We start from the raw sequence: 21,870 nt of genomic DNA, 5'->3' as shown, positions 1-21,870 counted from the left end.
GAACTAGAACTGAACTAGAACGGAACTAGAACTGAACTAGAACTGAACTAGAACTGAACTAGAACTGAACTAGAACTGAACTAGAACTAAACTAGAACTGAACTAGAATTGAAGTAGCACATATGTAGAACCGAGTTAAAACTGAATTTGAAGATTCGCTAAAGAAATCTCTCCCTCATTTCTTTTATATTTTCACCCCTCATTTCAGCAATTCCTCTTCCACCATGGGCCTCAGTCTTAAGGAAGCATTTAGCCAACATTTACCAAATATTTTAAGTCCTACAACTCTTAAAAACACTATAGCCGAAAAAGCCAAAACATTAGCAGAAGAACTAGATCTGCCTGAAGTATCTTTACAGCCGATAACCGACGAAGAATTACGTCTATCTAAATATTTATCACAAGCGCCAGCACCACAACCACCACAACATATATCTGCATTAGCCACAGTATATCCCACAGAAAATAACTTCAAAGACAGCAGCATACAGACAACGCCCATGAAAAAAATCTACTATATAGAAGAACAAAATATAACTGATTTTAGCGATGGTCAACCTATAGAGGATATTTGTCAAACTCTAAGAGCTACCAATATAGTAGAAAGTAATAATTTGCCGAAACAGAAACATAATGAAAAGGAGGCGGCAAATAAACCATTAAAATTTATTAATACTCAACCAGAAAATAATTATGAAATTGATAGTTTTTTATTGGATTTTAAAAGAGCTGGAGATCCACTCAGTAAGTTAACTGTTAATACGAATCTCCCCCCTCCAGCAACGAGTGGTAAATCGGAAAATGAATCTTCAACTGGTTCATCTAGTGAATGGGAATTTTTGGATAATTAATGCACGAAAAACAAAGAAATTAGTATTATTTTTTAATCTATACATTCCTTAAATGATAATTAAATAGTTATAATTGAAATTTAAAAAGGAAAACAAAAAAGGTGTCCGACAACCCAGTGTTTGGTCACAAAATTTTCTAAAATTTTTATTTCTTTTGAAATTAAAAATAAATTGTAATTTTAAACTCCCGCTTAATATTTCATTATGAAAAAAAACTCTATTACATATGTATGTTTGTGATTATTAATGTATTATTTTATAATTAACCATTATTCACTTATTTATTTAATTTATGTAAAATTTTGTTAATTTAAGGTGCTTTATGTATTTCACTGTGTATTAATTTTTATTATATATTTTTAGGACTAATTATACATATTTTTGTTGTTATTATATTATTATTTATATTTGTTTGAATATCAATCATATTGTTTTGTACTTTTAAAGCATTTAATGTTCTTAGTGAAACAGAAAAATATCAAACAACACAACTAACATTCAAATAGAAGTTGCATATCGCTTGACTGCATAGAAAAATAAAATAAACGCTTTTACCGTAAAAAAAATATATAACTAATTGTGGTTTTATTTAAAGATGTCTTTCTCTTCGTGCTGAACTAAGCTGAAATAGAATTGACCTAGAACTGAAATATAAATAATCTGGAACTGTACTAAAACTGAACTAGAAATTAACTATAACTAAGCTAGAGCGGAAGTAGAAGAAAAGTGGAACTGAACTAGAACTTAACGAAAACAGAACTAGAACTTAACGAAAACAGAACTAGAAATTAACTTGAAGTACAATTGAACTACGACTATACTAAAACTGAACTAGAAATGAACTAGAGCTGACCTGAATAAGAACTAAACTAAAACTGAACTTGAGCTGAACTAGAACTGAACTTGAAATGAATTAGAACTGAACTAGAACTGAACTAGAACTTAACTAGAACTGAACTAGAACTGAACTAGAAATGAATTAGAACTGAACTAGAACTAAACTAGGACTGAACTAGAACTGAACTAGAACAGAACTAGAAATGAACCAGAACTGAACTAGAACTGAAATAGAACTTAACTAGAACTAAACTAGAAATAAACTAGAAGTGAACTAGAACTTAACTAGAACTGGAACTGAACAAGAAATGTACTAGAAATGAACTAGAACTGAACTATAACTGAACTAGAACTGAACTAGAACTGATCTAGAACTGAACTAGAACTAAACTAGAACTGAACTAGAACTGACCTAGAACTGACCTAGAACTGAACTAGAACTGAATTAGATCTGAACTAGAACTAAACTGGAACTGAAATTGAGCTGAACTAGAACTGAACTAGAACTGAAGTAAAACTGAAATAGAACTGAAATAGAACTGAAATAAAACTGAACTAGAACTGAACTAGTACTGAACTAGAAGTGAACTAGAACTGAACAAGAACTGAAATAGAACTGAACAAGAACTAAAATAGAACTAAACTGAACTAGAACTGAAATAAAACTGAACTAATACTGAACTAGAACTGAATTAGAACTGAACTAGAACAGGTACTAGAAATGAACTAGAACTGAACTAGAACTGAACTTGAACTGAACTAGAACTGAAGTAAAACTGAACTTGAACTGAACTAGAACTAAATTAGAACTGAACTAGAACTAAACTAGAACTAAACTAGAACTGGAATTGAACTAGAACTGAACTAGAACTGAACTAGAACTGAACTAGAACTGAATTAGAACTGAACTAGAAACGAACAAGAACTGAACAAGAACTGAACTTAACTAGAACTGAACTGGATCTGAACTAGACCTAAACTAGAACTGAACTAGAACTGAGTTAGAACCTAACTAGAACTAAACTAGAACTGATCTAGAACTGGACTAGAACTGAACTAGAACTGAACTAGACTGAACTAGAACTGAACTAAACTAGAACTGAACTGAACTAGAACAGAACTAGAACTGAACTAAAACAGAACTATAACTGAACTAAGACAGAACTATAACTAAACTATTACTAAAGTAAAACTGAACTAGAATCTAAATAGAAATGAACTAAAACTGAACTAGAATTGAAATAGAACTATACTGAACTAGAACTAGAAATAAAACTGAACTAGATTTGATCAATTAATTAACTAAAGCTGATTTAGAAACGGTCTAAAACTGATTAAGAATAGAACTAGAACTGATCAAGAACTCAAATTGAACAAATATTTAGAAAATAATAATAAAATCTCAACAATTTTGTATTGACTTAAAATTAACAAACTAAACTAACATATAAATGTTTTATGAATACCCTTAATCAATGTTTGCTTTCAGTTTCAAATCCCTATAAAATTGTATATCTATTATTTTCTATGGTTGATATCAAATAAATAAACAAAAAATTATTAAATATTTGCTCATTTCAACAAGTATTTTTTTGTTATAATTTATTTCCGATTAAAAAAAAAAAATGAAATTCACATGCATTAAACAAGAGTAAAACGTGCATGCAGTTCATTGATGCAATATGGGCGTGGGTGGATGGATATTCACTCATTCGATTTTACAAATGACTCGTAAATGTGGATAAGAATATGCAAAGTCATATATCATTAACTTTTTTTTTAATATAAAAATTTGAAATCATAATTAAATGGTGCATTTCTTTAAGTAAATGTTAATCAATAGAGAGATGGGAAATATTATGTAAAAGAATCAATTCAAATGAAAAAGAAAAATTGTTTGAATTTATTAGTAGTATACCCTAATGTTCTATATTTATCAACATTTCTGTTATTTATATATCGATAGTTGTTAGCAAAGATTTAATTTATTTAAATACAGTTTTGTTTTCTTATCTTCAGTTTTTTTTTTCATGAATACATTAGCCTTAACCTTGAAGAAAAATACAGACTTTTATATCAATATCCGATTACATAAAGAGAAAATTCAAATGAATGTAATATATACTTTCAAAAAGCACTATAACTTGTAAAACTTTGTTAGATTTTGAGAAAAAATATTAACTTTCAGTTATAGTTTAGTTCCACTTTAGTTAGTTGTGGTACAGTTTACTTTTAGTTCCGTTCTAGTTTAGTTCCAGTTCTAGTTCAGTTGTAGTTAAGTTCTAGATCAGTTCTAGATCAGTTCTAGTTCAGTTCTAGTTCAAGTTCAGTTCAGTTCTGGTTCAGTTCTATTTCAGTTCTAGTTCAGTTCTAGTTCAGTTCTTGTTCAGTTCTTGTTCAGTTCTTTTTCAGTTCTTTTTCAGTTCTTTTTCAGTTCTTGTTCAGTTCTTGTTCAGTTCCTGTTAAGTTCTTGTTCAGTTCTTGTTCAGTTCTAGTCCAGCTTTTGTTTAGTTCTTATTTAGATCTAGTTCTGTTCTAGTTCAGCTTTTGGTTAGTTCTACTTCAGTTCTAGTTTAGTTCTACTTTAGTTCTAGTTCAGTTCTGGTTCAGTTCTAGTTCAGTTCCAGTTCAGTTCTAGTTCAGTTCTAGTTCAGTTCTAGTTCAGTTCTAGTTCAGTTCTAGTTCAGTTCTAGTTCAGTTCTAGTTCAGTTCTAGTTCAGTTCTAGTTCAGTTCTAGTTCAGTTCTAGTTCAGTTCTAGTTCAGTTCTAGTTCAGTTCTAGTTCAGTTCTAGTTCAGTTCTAGTTCAGTTCTAGTTCAGTTCTAGTTCAGTTCTAGTTCAGTTCTAGTTCAGTTCTAGTTCAGTTCTAGTTCAGTTCTAGTTCAGTTCTAGTTCAGTTCTAGTTAAGTTCTAGTTCAGTTCTTGTTCAGTTCTAGTTCGGTTTTAGTTCAGTTCTTGTTCAGTTCTAGTTTAGTTCTAGTTCAGTTCTAGTTCAGTTCTTGTTCAGTTCTTGTTCAGTTCTTGTTCAGTTCTAGTTCGGTTCTAGTTCAATTCTAGTTCAGTTCTAGTTCAGTTCTAGTTCAGTTCTAGTTCAGTTCTAGTTCAGTTCAAGTTCAGTTCTAGTTCAGTTCTAGTTCAGTTCTAGTTCAGTTCTAGTTCAGTTCTGGTTTAGTTCTAGTTCAGTTCTAGTTCAGTTCTAGTTCAGTTCTAGTTCAGTTCTAGTTCAGTTCTAGTTCAGTTCTAGTTCAGTTCTGGTTTAGTTCTAGTTCAGTTCTAGTTCAGTTCTAGTTCAATTCTAGTTCAGTTCTAGTTCAGTTTAGTTCAGTTCTAGTTCAGTTCTAGTTCAGTTCTAGTTCAGTTCTAGTTCAGTTCTAGTTCAGTTCTAGTTCAGTTCTAGTTCAGTTCTAGTTCAGTTCTAGTTCAGTTCTAGTTCAGTTCTAGTTCAGTTCTAGTTTAGTTCTAGTTCAGTTCTAGTTCAGTTCTAGTTCAGTTCTAGTTCAGTTCTAGTTCAGTTCTAGTTCAGTTGTAGTTCAGTTCTAGTTCAGTTCTAGTTCAATTCTAATTCAGTTCTAGTTCAGTTCTAGTTCAGTTCTAGTTCAGTTCTAGTTCAGTTCTAGTTCAGTTCTAGTTCAGTTCTAGTTCAGTTCTAGTTCAGTTCTAGTTCAGTTCTAGTTCAGTTCTAGTTCAATTCTAGTTCAGTTCTAGTTCAGTTCTAGTTCAGTTCTAGTTCAGTTCTAGTTCAGTTCTAGTTCAGCTCTAGTTCAGTTCTAGTTCAGTTCTAGTTCAGTTCTAGTTCAGTTCTAGTTCAGTTCTAGTTCAGTTCTAGTTAGTTCTAGTTCAGTTCTAGTTCAATTCTAATTCAGTTCTAGTTCAGTTCTAGTTCAGTTCTAGTTCAGTTCTAGTTCAGTTCTAGTTCAGTTCTAGTTCAATTCTAGTTCAGTTCTAGTTCAGTTCTAGTTCAGTTCTAGTTCAGTTCTAGTTCAGTTCTAGTTCAGTTCTAGTTCAGTTCTAGTTCAGTTCTAGTTCAGTTCTAGTTCAGTTCTAGTTCAGTTCTAGTTCAGTTCTAGTTCAGTTCTAGTTCAGTTCTAGTTCATTTCTAGTTCAGTTCTAGTTCAGTTCTAGTTCAGTTCTAGTTCAGTTCTAGTTCAGTTCTAGTTCAGTTCTAGGTCAGTTCTAGTTCAGTTCTAGTTCAGTTCTAGTTCAGTTCTATTTCAGTTCTAGTTCAGTTCTAGTTCAGTTCTAGTTCAGTTCTAGTTCAGTTCTAGTTCAGTTCTAGTTCAGTTCTAGTTCAGTTCTAGTTCAGTTCTTGTTCAGTTCTAGTTCAGTTCTAGTTCAGTTCTAGTTCAGTTCTAGTTCAGTTCTAGTTCAGTTCTAGTTCAGTTCTAGTTCAGTTCTAGTTCAGTTCTAGTTCAGTTCTAGTTCAGTTCTAGTTCAGTTCTAGTTCAGTTCTAGTTCAGTTCTAGTTCAGTTCTAGTTCAGTTCTAGTTCAGTTCTAGTTCAGTTCTAGTTCGGTTCTAGTTCAGTTTTAGTTCAGTTCAAGTTCAGTTTTAGTTCAGTTCAAGTTCAGTTCTATTTTAGTATAGTTCTAGTTCAGTTCTATTTCAATTCTATTTCAGTTTTAGTTCATTTTTATATTAGATCTAGTTTAGAAATAAATATATTTATTCAAATTATAAAAAGAGCATTTAAATTGCTTACTTTGTTGTTCTTAGCGTAATGTTTGGAAATTTTCTAGAATTAATGGAAAAGTTTTGAAAATATTAATAGACGACTCATATTGCAATTGTGTTGCTGGTGTCAAATTGTTATTATGTATTGTGTCCATGCATAAAAAATGTTTAGTAATAGTAATTTTCCCTCTAGAAATACATATTTTTCAATTAACTTACTCTGAAAAAATGTATAAAACAGATGCATATTTCGAAAACTTTCCATACGACATATTCTCAAACTATAAAGTCTGTGTCTTTTCTATTCTTTGAAAAAAGTATGTGTGTGTTCTTCTGCTCATTCATTTAAAAGATTTAAACAAACCGTTTTGTTTGCATAAAAATTAAAAAAAATAAAATAAATTAAATTGTTGCTATTGGATTTTTCCATAAACATAAAACTACGGCAGGTCAAGAATCTGATTCAAAGCTGGACGCAAAAACAAAGTTGTAGATTTTGTTTATGAGAGTCAATGGAGCATCACTTTTACCATATTCATCAGCATCAGCCGCTTCTATTCTACATCAATATAATTGAATTGTGTAATTGCATCAATCAACGGACGCACACATTAAATCGCAAAACTATCGCTTTACTTTCGCTTCTGTGTTCATGGAAGTTTACGGAACTTTCTGATCAAAGTATTTTTGTTATTTGTTGTTTGTTTATTGTGTCACAAACATACATGTAGATGTACTCTTGGAAACCATAACAATGTTAATGTTTCTAGAAAATTTATCCCTTACTATTATAGAAGAGGGTAACTTAAGTTCCCATAGTACATTTATGGTGTATAAAGGAAATTTAACACATTTTCGATAAATTTCTAAAAGTTTCTTTTCCATGCTTAATGCTCAGCATCACGTTTAAAAGATTTTAAGCTGAAAATGTTTATTTTGGATAAGAGTTTACGTTTAGAATTGTATCGTCCTTTGTAGTATTTAAATAACATTTGAATATCCTGTTTATGCTTAAACAGTATGAGTGAGTATGTGTAAGCAACATTGACATTGAATGTTCGCCGGTTCCCGGTCTTTTGAACATAATTGTATTAGAGAATCCTTGAAATATATACGTATGTTTAAGTTTTTTCATAAACCTCTGACTAGTTTGTCGGCACAAAAAACTGTAGTTTTGTTTTAGTTCAGTTCTAGTTCAGTTCTAGTTTAGTTCTAGTTCAGTTCTAGTTCAGTTCTAGTTCAGTTCTAGTTCAGTTCTAGTTTAGTTCTAGTTCAGTTCTAGTTCAGTTCTAGTTCAGCTCTAGTTCAGTTCTAGTTCAGTTCTAGTTCAGTTCTAGTTCAGTTCTAGTTCAGTTCTAGTTCAGTTCTAGTTCAGTTCTAGTTCAGTTCTAGTTCAGTTCTAGTTCAGTTCTAGTTCACTTCAAATTCAGTTATAGTTGAGTTCTAGTTCAGTTCTAGTTCAGTTCTAGTTCAGTTCTAGTTCAGTTCTAGTTCAGTTCTAGTTTAGTTCTAGTTCAGTTCTAGTTCAGTTCTAGCTCAGTTCTAGTTCAGTTCTAGTTCACTTCAAATTCAGTTATAGTTGAGTTCTAGTTCTGTTCTAGTTAAGTTGTAGTACAGTTATAGTTTAGTTCTAGTTTAGTTCTAGTTCAGTTCTATTTCAGTTCTAGTCCAATTCTAGTTCAGTTCTAGTTCAATTCTAGTTCAGTTCTTGTTCAGTTCTTGTTCAGTTCTTGTTCAGTTCTTGTTTAGTTCTTGTTCAGTTCTTGTTCAGTTCTTGTTCAGTTCTTGTTCAGTTCTTGTTCAGTTCTAGTTCAGTTCTAGTTCAGCTTTTGTTTAGTTCTTATTTAGTTCTAGTTCTGTTTGAGTAATTTGTTGTAGGGAAGGAAAGTACGGTGTGGTTTAAAACATTACAAAAATTAGGCAGAATAAGATAGTTGGTCAAGACATCGGTGTATTTTAACACAACTCTTATATCACCAAACCAAATAAAATTCTCTTTCTTTTAAATTAAAGAACATAATATGAACATGCGTATTACGGCACGCGTGGAAAAAACTACAACAATCAAAGCTCAAATACAGCCGGCTTTCATTTAAACACAAACTCCCTACAGTTGGGGGTATTATTGAAACAACAATAAAAACGTCAAAGTTTTTTTGCTTTGAGCAAAATTAAATACAATAAATAAACAAAAAAAATATAAATAAAGAGAGTGAAAAAAACCCGAAAGAACGCGCGAGTTGTTTGATATACTGATTCTACAAACACATTGTTTAAGGAAGAAAGGCAGACCCAACAACAACAACAAAAATATTCAAAAAATATCAGAATAATAACAACAAACACGATATGAGGGTATCGTGTCGGTTTGCGAATTTAATCATCATCTAGGCATAAATAGTAGTGGCTGCTTTCCAATCAGCTCATTAGTTGGAAAACATCGAAGCCGTAAACAGCTCAAACCAAATAAAAAAGAACAGGAGAAAACTAAAAAGAATTTTGTGAAAAATAAAATTTATAAAGAATAAAATTTGAAGCAGTTTTTTTTTTTTGTGGCTATAGTAACGTCAGTGACATAAAAAGTTATATAAAAAAGTGTTAAATCTTAATATTAAAAAAAAGTGTTTTTTATTAATAAAGTATAAATAAAAATATTTAAACAAAAATGAAACCTACAGCTGCTGAAAGTTTGGAAGTCATTTCACCTAAAGTACAAATCACTGATAGTTTCATTGAAACCGATTACGAGTATCAAACTTCACAAGTAAAACGTTTGGCCAATGGAAAAATTCAGGTATGTTTTCTGTCTGTCATTCAATTCGTCATATTATTGATTTATTTCATAATTTACAAAATACATATTATTCTAGAACTTTAAGAGAGGGTGGATTTTTTTAACTATTAATTAATAAATTAAGTTTGTTTTGTTGTGTATGTGTAACGAATAATCGTATAAAATTAAGAATGTTTAAATTTATTAATATTTTAACATCTTTTTAATGTTTCTGTTAAATTTGCATAAATTATTGCAATTAAATTTCACACATTTTTGGAATATAAATGAAATGTTCTGAAATACATTTGGGAACTTTAAAAGTTCAGTTCTAGTTTAGTTCTAATTCTAGTTAATTCAGTTCTATTTTAGTCCTAATTCAGTTCTAGCTCATCTTTACTTCAATTCTATTTCAGTTCTAACAAAAGCCAACAATAGCAACAGAAGGAAAAAAAACTCTTAAAACCCATTTAATCAGTCAACAATGAATACTCCACATTTCTGAATTAATCACTCAAATCAAATCTAGTTCAATTGTAGATCACTTCTAGTTCAGTTTTAGTTCAGTTCTAGTTCAGTTCTAGTTCAGTTCTAGTTCAGTTCTAGTTCAGTTTTAGTTCAGTTCTAGTTCAGTTCAAGTTCAATGCTAGTTCAGTTCTAGTTCAGTTCTTGTTCAGTTCTCGTTCAGTTCCAGTTCATTTCTAATTCAGTTTTAGTTCAGTTCCAGTTTAGTTCCAGTTCAATTCTAGTTCAGTTCCATTTCAGTTCTATTTCAGTTCTAGTTCATTTCTAGTTCTAGTTCAGTTTTAGTTCAGTTCTAGTTCAGTTCTAGTTCAGTTTTAGTTCAGTTCTAGTTCAGTTCTAGTTCAGTTCTAGTTAAGTTCATTTCTAGTTCAGTTCAGTTCTAGTTCAGTTCTAGTTCAGTTCTAGTTCAGTTCTAGTTCAGTTCTAGTTCAGTTCTAGTTCAGTTCTAGTTCAGTTCTCGTTCAGTTCCAGTTCATTTCTAATTCAGTTCTAGTTTAGTTCTAGTTCAGTTCTAGTTCAGTTCTAGTTCAGTTCTAGTTCAGTTCTAGTTCAGTTCTATTTCAGTTCTAGTTTAGTTCTAGTTCAGTTCTATTTCAGTTCTAGTTTAGTTCTAAATCAGTTCTAGTTCAGTTCTAGTTCTGTTCTAGTTCAGTTCTAATTCAATTCTGTTCTAGTTTTGTTCTCGTTTTGTTCTAGTTCTGTTTTAGTTCTAGTTTAGTTTTAGTTCTGTTCTAGTTCTGTTTTAGTTTTGTTCTAGTTTTAGTTCTGTTCTAGTTCAGTTCCAGTTCTATTCTAGTTCTGTTCTAGTTCTGTTCTAGTTCAGTTCAAGATCAGTGCTAGTTCAATTCTAGTTTAGTTCTGTTCTAGTTCTGCTCTTGTTCTATTCTAGTTCTGTTCTAGTTCAGTTCTGAATTAGTTCTAGTTCAGTTTTAGTTTAGTTCTAGTTCAGTTCTAGTTCTGTTCTAGTTCAGTACTAGTTCAGTTCTAGTTCAATTCTAGTTCAGTTCTAGTTCAGTTCAATTCTAGTTTAAAGTTTAGGTCTAGTTCATTTCTAGTTCAGTACTAGAATAGTCCTAGTTTAGTTCTAGTTTAGCTCTTGTTAAAATTAAACTCATTCTTGTTATTATTCACAATCGAATCAAAAAAAAAAAATAATCAAATTATTATTATGGACATTTTTATTGATGAACTTGTGATAAAATGTATTATAACAAAATGCCTTAATCCTTTTGATTAGAGTTTTATATAAAATATTTACATATTTGAATTTAGGCGTAAATGAACTAGCCACATGACTAGCGAGAAGGGAACAAGGTAAATTTCTTCAATATTTATGAAATAGTTATAAAAGATTTTATGAACAGAAGGTTTATTATAAGAATGAAAAAGTTTAGTTAAGAAATTCTATATCATTATAAAAATTTAGTAGTAAATCAATATTTTTAGAATTAAAGCGTGAAAATAAACAAAACAACAATTATTGTAATAGCGTGTCAAGTTATCAACATAAATTTTGCAGTAAACAAACCATGTAGAAGCACATTTACAGGTTATTAAAAAATGTTCTAAAAACTTCTTGAATGACCTTTATTTTAGAAACTTCCTGAAAGCAAAGACAATTTTCCAGAGAACTCCTTAATTGTGCCTTTTTTTTAAGAAAGCAAAGACGACAACTTTCCAGAAAACTTCTTAACTGACCTTTATTTTGAGAAACTTCCTGAAAGAAAAGCTGATGATTTGTGAAAAAAAATATTCCTGGTTTTATTGATTTTTTCTATGTTGTTTTTCTTATACATTCCAGAACTAACTTAACACCACACCACTTCATCACTTTTTTATTCAAAAAAAGTAACGCACATGCGTTTTAAAAAACTTCACTTACACAGCACTTTCGCCTTCATAAATGAAATTTCATGTTCAAGGTTACTTTTGTATATAATAAATAATACATAGAAAAATCGTTTCACTAGATCTGGGTTGAGGTTGTTGCCTGCCACTTGTTAGATATTTATGTGGAAGTTTAATACATTTCAACAATAATTGCTTAAGGGGGGAATTACATGCTGAACAAAATACATTTGAAAACATTTATCTAGTTGTTGATCTGGGGTTTTGGAGGAGGGGGAGGGGCTGTTGAGTGTAGTAACTGTTTGGGTATTGGGTGTTCGAAAAAAAAGTGTTTTCTTTTAAAGCCATATAAATAAACAAATATAAGATATTGTATTTATATAATACTACAGTAAAATGGTTGGCAGGGGAGAATGGCTTATATTATTTAACAATTTATTTTTTCATTTTGCATTTTGTTTATAATTAAGATAAGGCAAAAAAAAAGTGGTGTGAAAATATTTAAAAGCTGTTTAGAATTAGTTGTTATTATGAATTTGTTGTTTAGAATTATTAATAATTTATTTATATTAGTAATCATTTGATTTGCATTTTTTATGATAGACACGTGCTAAAGAAGCTAAAAGTCTAAATGTGAAATTTTATTACAAAATTCTAATTAAAACTCTTGAGTTTTAAAAGGAAGAAGAATAATCTGTAAAAAAAAGAACATATTTTTTGTGTTTAAGCGAATACTATAAAACAATAACTAAGTAAGATAGAAACAGCTGTTTTTCTTTTATATATGTTTACATAAAAATACATCCCTGATCTAATGCGACTCACTAGGTTTTTTTGAATTATTTCACAAACTGAAGAGAGTAATACGACTGTCAAATTTTCCATCCGTATTTTCTCTCAATGTGTGATGAGTTTCTTACAAATTGCGTTTAGACGATCCCATCTGTGCTCTTATACAAACATAATTTTGACAGATCATATTACTTGTGTGAAGCCGGTTTAGATGAAGAGAGTAAGAGGACTGTCAAATTTTCCATCCGTATTTTCTCTCAATGTGTGATGAGTTTCTTACAAATTGCGTTTACACGATCCAATCCGTATTCTTATATACAAAATTTTGACAGATCATATTACTTGTGTGATCGTGTGAAGCCGGCTTAGATGAATTCCTCAATAGAGTAAACTTAGACTCTAAAGCTGACATGGAAACGTAATGCTGAGAGTCGAATGCCTTTTATATATCTAAGAATATGCATTGGATGTACACCGCGGTCATAAGACGTATTTTGACTTACGGAGCTCTTTTTTGGTGGAGTGAGGTGGATCCAAAGACGTATCTTTCTATCCTAAATAATATACAAAGATTAACATGTCTTGCCATCACTGGCTATTTAAGCTCCACCCCTTAGGCTAGTCTAGAGACAATGCTTAACATAACTCCTCATGATATATACATCAAATACATTTCGGCTAAATCTGTTCTACGACTTAAACAGTCGAACGGACTGAGGCATGAGCGCATTGATTATGGCGCCATCCAACAAAAGATAGACAGGCCAATCATGGGACAGGAAACGAACTACATTCTATATACACTGATAGATAGAATAGAAGTCATTCAAGACCGTAATAGGTATGATTAGATTGCGAAAACTGTCCTAAAGTACGAAGTGATTTCAATCTATACTGATGGCTCAAAGACAGAAAGAGGCTCGCGCGATTGGTAATCTTCTTCGAAAAACTAAGTCGTACGGTCCTTCAGGCAGAGAGGCTCGCGCGATTGGTAATCTTCTTCGAAAAACTAAGTCGTACGGTCCTTCAGGCAGAGATATACAGCCGCGAAAAGAATCCGGGAACTAAATATCGAAAATTGGACAATCTTGCATCAAGCGAAGCTCTTAACTTCAATGTTATTAAAGCGAATTGTATTCTCATTGTCTTAGCATATAAAGTTTTTAGGTTGTTGTTGTTATAAAAGTCAAAATGTTGTGCAACCTCAACCGGATGAGTCCAAAGACCTTCCGTTATTTCTAGAACTGTACCTACTTATACACGATTTAGATCAGGTCTTTGAGACTTGGTATTTCAAATCTCTCTTTCTCTCTCTCTCTCTCTCTGCCACACAGTTATTAAATCTTTTTTTTTCTTTTAAGCTCTATCAAAGGAATTTATTAGAGACCACAGCGGTCTTTCAAATATAACTCTTAACTTCTCTAAATATAAAGTCGATAAAATCTACTACAGGGACTAAATACCCTGATCTAGGACAAAACGTTTAAACAGACATTGAGATCGAATTAGGACCACTGTTTAAAGAGTTTTATATTTTTTCCCTGTTATTAAATAATATCTCCCATATTCATAAATGCTTTATAAAGTTATTGATGATTTATTGTAGGAATTTTGTCTAGTCTATAGACTGGATCATTGTCTAGTTTATAGTCTAGTCTATAGACTGGATCATTGTCTAGTTTATAGTCTAGTCTATGGATTGGATCATTGTCTAGTCTATAGACTGGATCTTTGTCTAGTCTATAGACTGGATCATTGTATAGTCTATAGACTGGATCATTGTCTAGTCTATAGACTGGATCTTTGTCTAGTCTATAGACTGGATTACTGTCTAGTCTATAGACTGGATTACTGTCTAGTCTATAGACTGGATCATTGTCTAGTCCATAGACTTGATCATTGTCTAGTCTATAGACTGGATCATTGTCTAGTCTATAGACAGGATCATTGTCTAGTTTATAGTCTAGTCTATTAACTGGATCATTGTATAGTCTATAGACTGGATCATTGTCTAGTCTATAGACTGGATCTTTGTCTAGTCTATAGACTGGATCATTGTCTAGTCTATAGACTGGATCATTGTCTAGTCTATAGACTGGATCATTGTCTAGTCTAGAGAATGTATCATTGCCTAGTCTAAAGACTGAATCATTGTCTAGTCTATAGACTTGATCATTGTCTAGTCTATAGACTGGATCATTGTCTAGTCTATAGACTTGATTATTGTCAAGTCTATAGACTGGATCATTGTCTAATCTGTAGACTGGATCATGGACAATTTTTGTAATATTTGTGATATTTGTTGATGACATATTGAACTGCTGTTCCATACAAAATAAACTATTGTGAATGAATTGTTCACAATAAGTTCACGATAGCACATGTTCCCTTCGAGGGAAATGAAAATTTCAAGGGAACAAAATTTTCACTTCTATTGGTGATAGGGGTAAATATCTTTATGAATGCGTGGGTATATCACTATTCTTAAGTTTATAAAGAGAATTTACTACAGACCACAGCAGTCTTTCAAATCTAACCCTTAACTTTTCTAAATATAAAGTCAATGAAATCTTGTACATGGAATAAATACAGTGATTTGGAACAAAAAGTTTAAGCAGACATTAATGTCGTATTTGGATCACATTTTAAAGGGTTCTATACATTTTGGTGTATTTTAAAAGAATTTGAATAAAACCGGTGATATCGTTCGCTTCAATTTCAACTGTTTTCAAACCGGGTAATAAAAATTTGATAACTTTAATATTGGTGACTAATAACTGACAATGTTTTCGATTTAAAGTTTCTTAAAGTTTAAATAAAAACCTTATTAGACAATGACCATATTCTCTAGATCCATTTAGGGCAATCAACTAATAAAATTTTTATTATTTTTAAAGACTTAAACATTTTCTTATTGGTATAGGTCGGGATATATGACGAGAATAAAAAACACGACAAACAATAAACCGAAAACCAGCGAAAGCCGAAAGTTTTGAACAAAATAACAATGATACAAAATTTAGTTAAAAGAAACATAGATTTTTAAACAATCGGTAAACAAATTTGACATTTCGAGACAATGATCATAATATGATAAAGAACTATAGTACAAGTTAACAGAAAAAAATGTTCTTATATAATTAAAGCGTTAATAAAACCGCTTTATTGTTTACATTGTTATTAAAAAAGAATGTGCGTGAAGTTAACAAACCCTATAGAAAGCAATGACAAGCAAATTAAACATGTAAGGTAATGTTTACATATAATTTTTCATTTATAATTAAAAAAACATGTGTTTTTAATAAAAATTTGAAATAATTTTGTAAAATGTTTAATTAATAATATAGTTTTTGTCAAATCATGCAAAAACACACCCTTAATAGTTTTTTTTTAATTCTCTAATGATAAGACATTTAAAATTTGTTTAATTGTTTTTGTTTTTAAATATAGAACAATACTTTTTTTGAATAGTTTTATATAATAGTAGCTATTTAAGCAGACAAGAAAAAAATTTATATATAAAATTTTAAGACATGCTAAACATTTTAATATATACACTTCTTTTTTAAAAATCTTACGTGTACCTATGAAATTGCACTTTTAGCACTAAATTTTTATTTCATTTCTGCCAAATAAGCCAAAAAAACTTATGAATTTATATTCTATATATATATAAACATATATTCTCAAATATATGTTAATTTGTAATTTAAATAATAAGAGAAAAAAAATCAAGTAATAAATTGCAAAAAAAAGAACGCTTGTGTTCAACATATTAAATAATGAAATAAGTTTGTGTGTGTTTTGAATAATTAATAAGGAAAATGTAAATAAATATTTCATTTTGTATAAAATTGTTATATATATAAACAGCTGCTTTGCAAAGTAAATATTTCAAAAAAAAAAAAAAAAATCTAACCGGCCGGCTTTTATAACATTATTAGAAAAATATTCCATATTTAAAAAAAAAAAATAGTTTGTTACTAATTGCCTTAAGACCGGTTTTATAATTATAATTTGTATTTGGTTTTAAAATTTTCATATGTTTTTGTAATTGTTTTTTTTTTTCAATCAACGTATGTTTTTGTGGGTGCAAAGGTTAATAAACTTTCAAAAATCTAGACTTGTGGGTTAAGTTTATCTAATTATGGTTAGAATTTCTTTTAATACAACATGACTTGCTGAAATTTATGTAAATCTTTATTAAAATTGGTAGTAAATTGTCGGAATTTAGAAAAAATTTTGTTTAAGCCGACTTTACACGATCACACAAGTATACGCAAAATTAGAAGAGTACGGATGGGATCATCTAAACGCAATATGTAATGAAATTATCACATATTGAGAGAATTTCATTTTTTTGAAATGATTCCAAAAACAAGTAAGAGTTCTATATTTTATTATAAAAATTCAGTACGATTTTTATTACAAAAAATAAAAAAGACCCCTTTTATGGGTTCTCACTTAATCAAGACTCTACATAATTAATTTCATGTTTCTAGCTTCAATATTATAGAAATTTCAAAAAGTACCTTATGAAGAACGAAAAAGTACCAAAAAGTCCCCTTTTATAAGTTCTCACTTAATCCAGACTCTACATAATTATTTTCATGTTTCTAGGTTCAATATTATAGAAATTTCAAAAAGTACCTTATGAAGAACGAAAAAGTGCCAAAAAGTCCCCTTTTTTTGGGTTCTCACTTAATCCAGACTATACATGCTAAATTTCATTTTTCTAGGTTTAATATTAATTGAAAATTCAAAAAGTACCTTATGAAGAACGAAAAAGAACTAAAAAGTCCCTTTTTATAGGTTCTTACCTAGTCAAGGTCCTACATGCTAAAATTCATGTTTCTAGGTTCAATATTATAGAAATTTCAAAAAGTACCTTATGAAAAACAAAAAAGTACCAAAAAGTCCCCTTTTATGGATTCTCACTTAATCCAGACTCTACATACTTAATTTCATGTTTCTATGTTCCATATTATAGAAATTTTAAAAAGTACTTTATGAAGAACGAAAAAGTACTAAAAAGTTCCTTTTTGTAGGTTCTTACATAGTCAAGGTCCTACATGCTAAAATTCATGTTTCTAGATTCAATATTATAGAAAATTCAAAAAGTACCTTTTGTAGAATGAAAAATTACTAAAATGTCCCCTTTTATGGGTTCTCACTTAATCCAGACTCTACATACTTAATTTCATGTTTCTAGGTTCAATATTATAGAAATTTCAAAAAGTACCTTTTGTAGAACGAAAAAGTACTAGAAAGTTCCTTTTTGTAGGTTTTTACCTAGTCAAGGCCCTACATACTAAATTTCATGTTTCTAGGTTCAATATTATAGAAAATTCAAAATGTACCATATGTAGAATGAAAAAGTACCAAAAAGTTCCCTTTTATGTGTTCTGACTTAATCCGGGATCTACATACTTAATTTCATGTTTCTAGGTTTAATATTAATTTAAAATTCAAAAAGTACCTTATGAAGAACGAAAAAGTACCGAAAAGTTCCTTTTTGTAGGTTCTTACCTAGTCAAGGCCCTACATGCTAAATTTGATGTTTCTAGGTTCAATATTATAGAAATTTCAAAAAGTACCTTATAAAGAACGAAAAAGTACTAAAAAGTCCCCTTTTATGGGTTCTCACTTAATCCAGACTCTACATACATAATTTCATGTTTCTAGGTTCCATATTATAGAAATTTTAAAAAGTACCTTTGTAGAACGAAAAAGTCCCTTTTTGTTGGTTCTTACCTAGTCAAGGCCCTACATACTAAATTTCATGTTTCTAGGTTCAATATTATAGAAAATTCAAAAAGTACCATTTGTAGAATGAAAAAGTACCAAAAAGTCCCATTTTATGTGTTCTGACTTATTCCGGGATCTACATACTTAATTTCATGTTTCTAGATTCAATATTATAGAAAATTCCAAACGTACCTTTTGTAAAACGAAAAAGTACCCAAACATCCCCTTGATGTGTTTTTGTCCAAAAGTACCTTTTGAAATTCTAATTCAGACTCTACGTACTTAATTTCATATTTCTAGGTTCAATAGTATCGAAAATTCAAAAAGCCTTTTTAGGCTTCGGGGAAGTATATTGATACATGCTGCGCGACTATTTGTCGGGGCAATTATTGGAATTAATTGACTTTGGAAATTTCTATTTCCTTTGTTACATTGTTCGTTTCATAAAAGAGGGATCCTGATCCATGTTGTTGGGTATTTCAGACTACCAAATATGTCTCTAAGTGCTGTTGCCAAAACAACAGAGCCATCTTAGTAGTGTGGTTGCGTGGTCTTAAACAGGTTAAGGAATGCACTGGAATATGGGTCATTAGATGGTGGAGATTTCATTTTGAATAATACAATTCTTTCATGACATCATAAAGGGTGATCACTTCCGCATTGCCGGAATATTGATTTCACCTGATGTAGGGACTTATCACCTCCTTCTATTGACTTTAGACCAGTGATTGTTTTTTCCTTGTCGGGGTACGCATTGAGGATTTAATCTTATGCGGCCTGTCATTCCGCAACGGGGCTGCTATGGCAAGAGATTAGATAGCTCGAGTACTTCGACATCCATGTACAAAAATTGCTACCTGAGTTCTTCATTGAGGAATTCAGGGGCGCATGGTAGACCTAATTTACCCAGTTGATGAAAAACACCACCGTGAGATAAGGCCGTCAAGGCAGGTGCTCACGTTAATCTTTCGGCCTTGGTGAGACCTCCGCCTTGGTGTTATTGCAATCCCGGGGTATAAAGAAATGGCCAATACCTCCAGTCTAACCGGGACTGAAAAATTGGTTGCAGTCTACTACTTGGCTTAGTCCTTGTGTAGATTGCCAAAGGTCAGACCAGAGCACCGCATAATCTGGTACTACGGGTGGCCAGTTGCCCGCGAGACTATGTCCTGGCTGATCAGTTGGTTGAGGTTCCTTCGGGATCCACGTAGTGGTTGTGATTTAAACCCAAATTCGCGGGAGATGCATGATAAAGTCAATATTTCGGGAAAAGTTCGGTGTTGTTGCCGAAAACAACAGATATCCCACAGAGGAGTGACTGTGAGGCTAAGCGTTGGAAATGAGTTGGTATTAATAGTATATGGTACGGGATGAATGTGGGGTATAGCGGGCCTCATCCACCCGTCTACCTATAATAAATGTGTCGTAAGTTTTTCTCTTATGAATGTCTCGTATGAATGAGATGTGGGATGCTGGGTTGAATAATGATGAATGAAAGGTATCCAATACATATGATACCATTGAATTTTCCTTTCTTGTCCAGATATGTTCAGAGTATACTCTGTTCATATCAGAATTACCACAGTGTGCCCCTGTGAATAAGAACAATGTCTTTGGCTTATTTGATGGATCCGTACTTCAGTCCACCGGTTACGTCTCTAGTTGCCGAATCAACAGAGGCCATCTGATGGTCAGGAATTAGATAGCTCGAGTACTTCAGCAAAGTACTTGTGCATGGACCGGTCAAAGCCAATGTACAAAAATTGCCACCTGAGTTCTTCATTGAAGAATAAAACGGCGATGGTAGACCGTTCTCAAGTCTACCCAGTGGATGAAAAAAGTTCACCTTGAGATAAGGCCGTGAAGGCAGGTGCTCTCGTTAAAACTCTCGACATTCATATCCTTCTCACGAAGGTAAGGGGTATAAAAAACTGGCCCTACGTAGTGATTTTAACAAGTAAGCTGATAATTAAGAGAGTCATTATTGGCACTGAAAGTGATTTATATCTTTCCATATGAGTTTTAGATTGTGAAAAAAAATCCCCGTTTATAATACCTTATAAAAATTATTCATAAAATTTGTTTTATTGGAGAATATTTATAAATATATGCGACTGATTTAGACCTTTAATCGGAACATATGTTGGCGGTTATTATCTGGCAAATTGTGTTTTGTCTTGTGATAAGAAATACATGCTTTTAATATGACACAATTTTATTTATGTTTATATTTATTAAAATTCCTAATTAAAAGTCTAATAAGCAACAAAAAAACATATAGTATTAATAATTTTTTGGGGGTAAATAAAACGGATTTGCAAAACTCTTAAAAGATAATGATGAAAATTAAAAAAAACACACGAGACTTAGAATAATTGTAGAGATAAGCAATTGTTGCTAACTTGGCTGGATAATAGCAAGAGGGTGTATTATTTGAAGACTAGTAAGGGTATTCACTGCTTGAAATTTGAAATCATTGCTAATGTTTTACTAATTTTATACAACATCCTTCTTTTTTAGGTTTTCCCCGAAACTATCAATTTAAAAATTCGCACCGATAAAAAAGTACCCCGTTTGGGTTTAATGTTGGTAGGTTGGGGTGGTAACAACGGTTCCACCTTAACCGCTGCTCTCGAGGCCAATCGCCGTCAATTGCAATGGCGTAAACGTACCGGTGTACAAAAGGCCAATTGGTTTGGTTCGATTACCCAGGCCTCTACTGTTCTTTTGGGTTCTGATGAAAATGGCAAAGATGTTTATGCACCCATGAAGGATTTAGTGCCCATGATCAATCCGGATGACATTATTGTAGATGGTTGGGATATTAGTTCCCTTAACATTGGTGATGCCATGCGTCGTGCTCAAGTTTTAGATGTTGACCTACAGGATCAATTGTACAAAGATTTAAGTCAAATGAAACCCCGCCCCTCTATATATGATCCGGATTTTATTGCTGCCAATCAATTGGATAGAGCCGATAATCTCATCAAGGGCACCAAATACGAACAGTATGAACAAATACGTCGTGATATTCAAGATTTTAAGAACAGCAAGAATTTGGATTCCGTTTTAGTTCTATGGACAGCCAATACCGAACGTTTTAGTGATATTAAGCCCGGATTGAATATGACCATGCAAGAATTGGAGGAATCTTTGAAGGCTAACAAATCGGAAATCTCTCCTTCGACCATTTTCGCCATGGCCAGTATTGCCGAGGGTTGCACTTATATTAATGGTTCACCACAAAATACTTTTGTACCTGGTCTCCTTGAATTGGCTGAACATAATGGTGTTTTCATTGCCGGTGATGATTTCAAATCGGGCCAAACTAAGTTGAAATCTGTGTTGGTGGATTTCCTTGTGGGTGCTGGTATTAAGCCGGTGTCGATTGTTAGCTACAATCATTTGGGTAATAATGATGGCAAGAATTTGTCGGCTCCTCAGCAATTTAGATCAAAGGAGGTAAGTTTTTATAACTGAACTAGAACTGAAGTAGAATTGAACTAGAACTGAACTAGAACTGAACTAGAACTGAACTAGAACTGAACTAGAACTGAACTAGAACTGAACTAGAACTGAACTAGAACTGAACTAGAACTGAACTAGAACTGAACTAGAACTGAACTAGAACTAAACTAGAACTGAACTAGAACTGAAATAGAACTGAACTAGAACTGAACTAGAACTACACTAGAACTGAACTAGAACTGAACTAGAATTGAACTAGAACTGAAATAGAACTGAACTAGAACTGAACTAGAACTAAACTAGAACTAAACTAGAACTGAACTAGAACTGAACTAGAACTGAACTAGAACTGAACTAGA

The 21,870-nt window shown here is 31.6% G+C and overlaps 3 protein-coding genes across 3 annotated transcripts in view; 2 read left to right on the top strand and 1 right to left on the bottom strand.

Annotated features, from left to right (window-relative positions):
- Positions 1-1,416, top strand: part of LOC111677636 (WD repeat-containing protein CG11141) — a 4,135-nt gene extending 2,719 nt beyond the window's left edge. Inside the window, exon 5 of the mRNA XM_023438796.2 lies at positions 209-1,416. Within this exon, the coding sequence (XP_023294564.2) occupies positions 209-851 (643 nt within the window). The 3' untranslated portion in view covers positions 852-1,416. The remainder of the gene's footprint in view (positions 1-208) is intronic.
- Positions 1-21,870, bottom strand: part of LOC111677638 (peroxisomal membrane protein PEX13) — a 30,055-nt gene that overhangs the window by 4,944 nt on the left and 3,241 nt on the right. The gene's annotated exons all lie outside the window — the stretch shown is intronic.
- LOC111677637 (inositol-3-phosphate synthase) overlaps positions 8,782-21,870 on the top strand; it is a 15,076-nt gene continuing 1,987 nt past the window's right edge. Inside the window, exons 1-2 of the mRNA XM_023438797.2 lie at positions 8,782-9,151; positions 20,564-21,505. Of these exons, the coding sequence (XP_023294565.2) occupies positions 9,023-9,151; positions 20,564-21,505 (1,071 nt within the window). The 5' untranslated portion in view covers positions 8,782-9,022. The remainder of the gene's footprint in view (positions 9,152-20,563; positions 21,506-21,870) is intronic.

Source organism: Lucilia cuprina, chromosome 6, assembly GCF_022045245.1.
Source record: "Lucilia cuprina isolate Lc7/37 chromosome 6, ASM2204524v1, whole genome shotgun sequence".
Lineage (NCBI taxonomy): Eukaryota > Metazoa > Arthropoda > Insecta > Diptera > Calliphoridae > Lucilia > Lucilia cuprina.
Note: the sequence above shows the minus strand (reverse complement) of the source record. Positions and strands in the feature narration are given on the sequence as shown.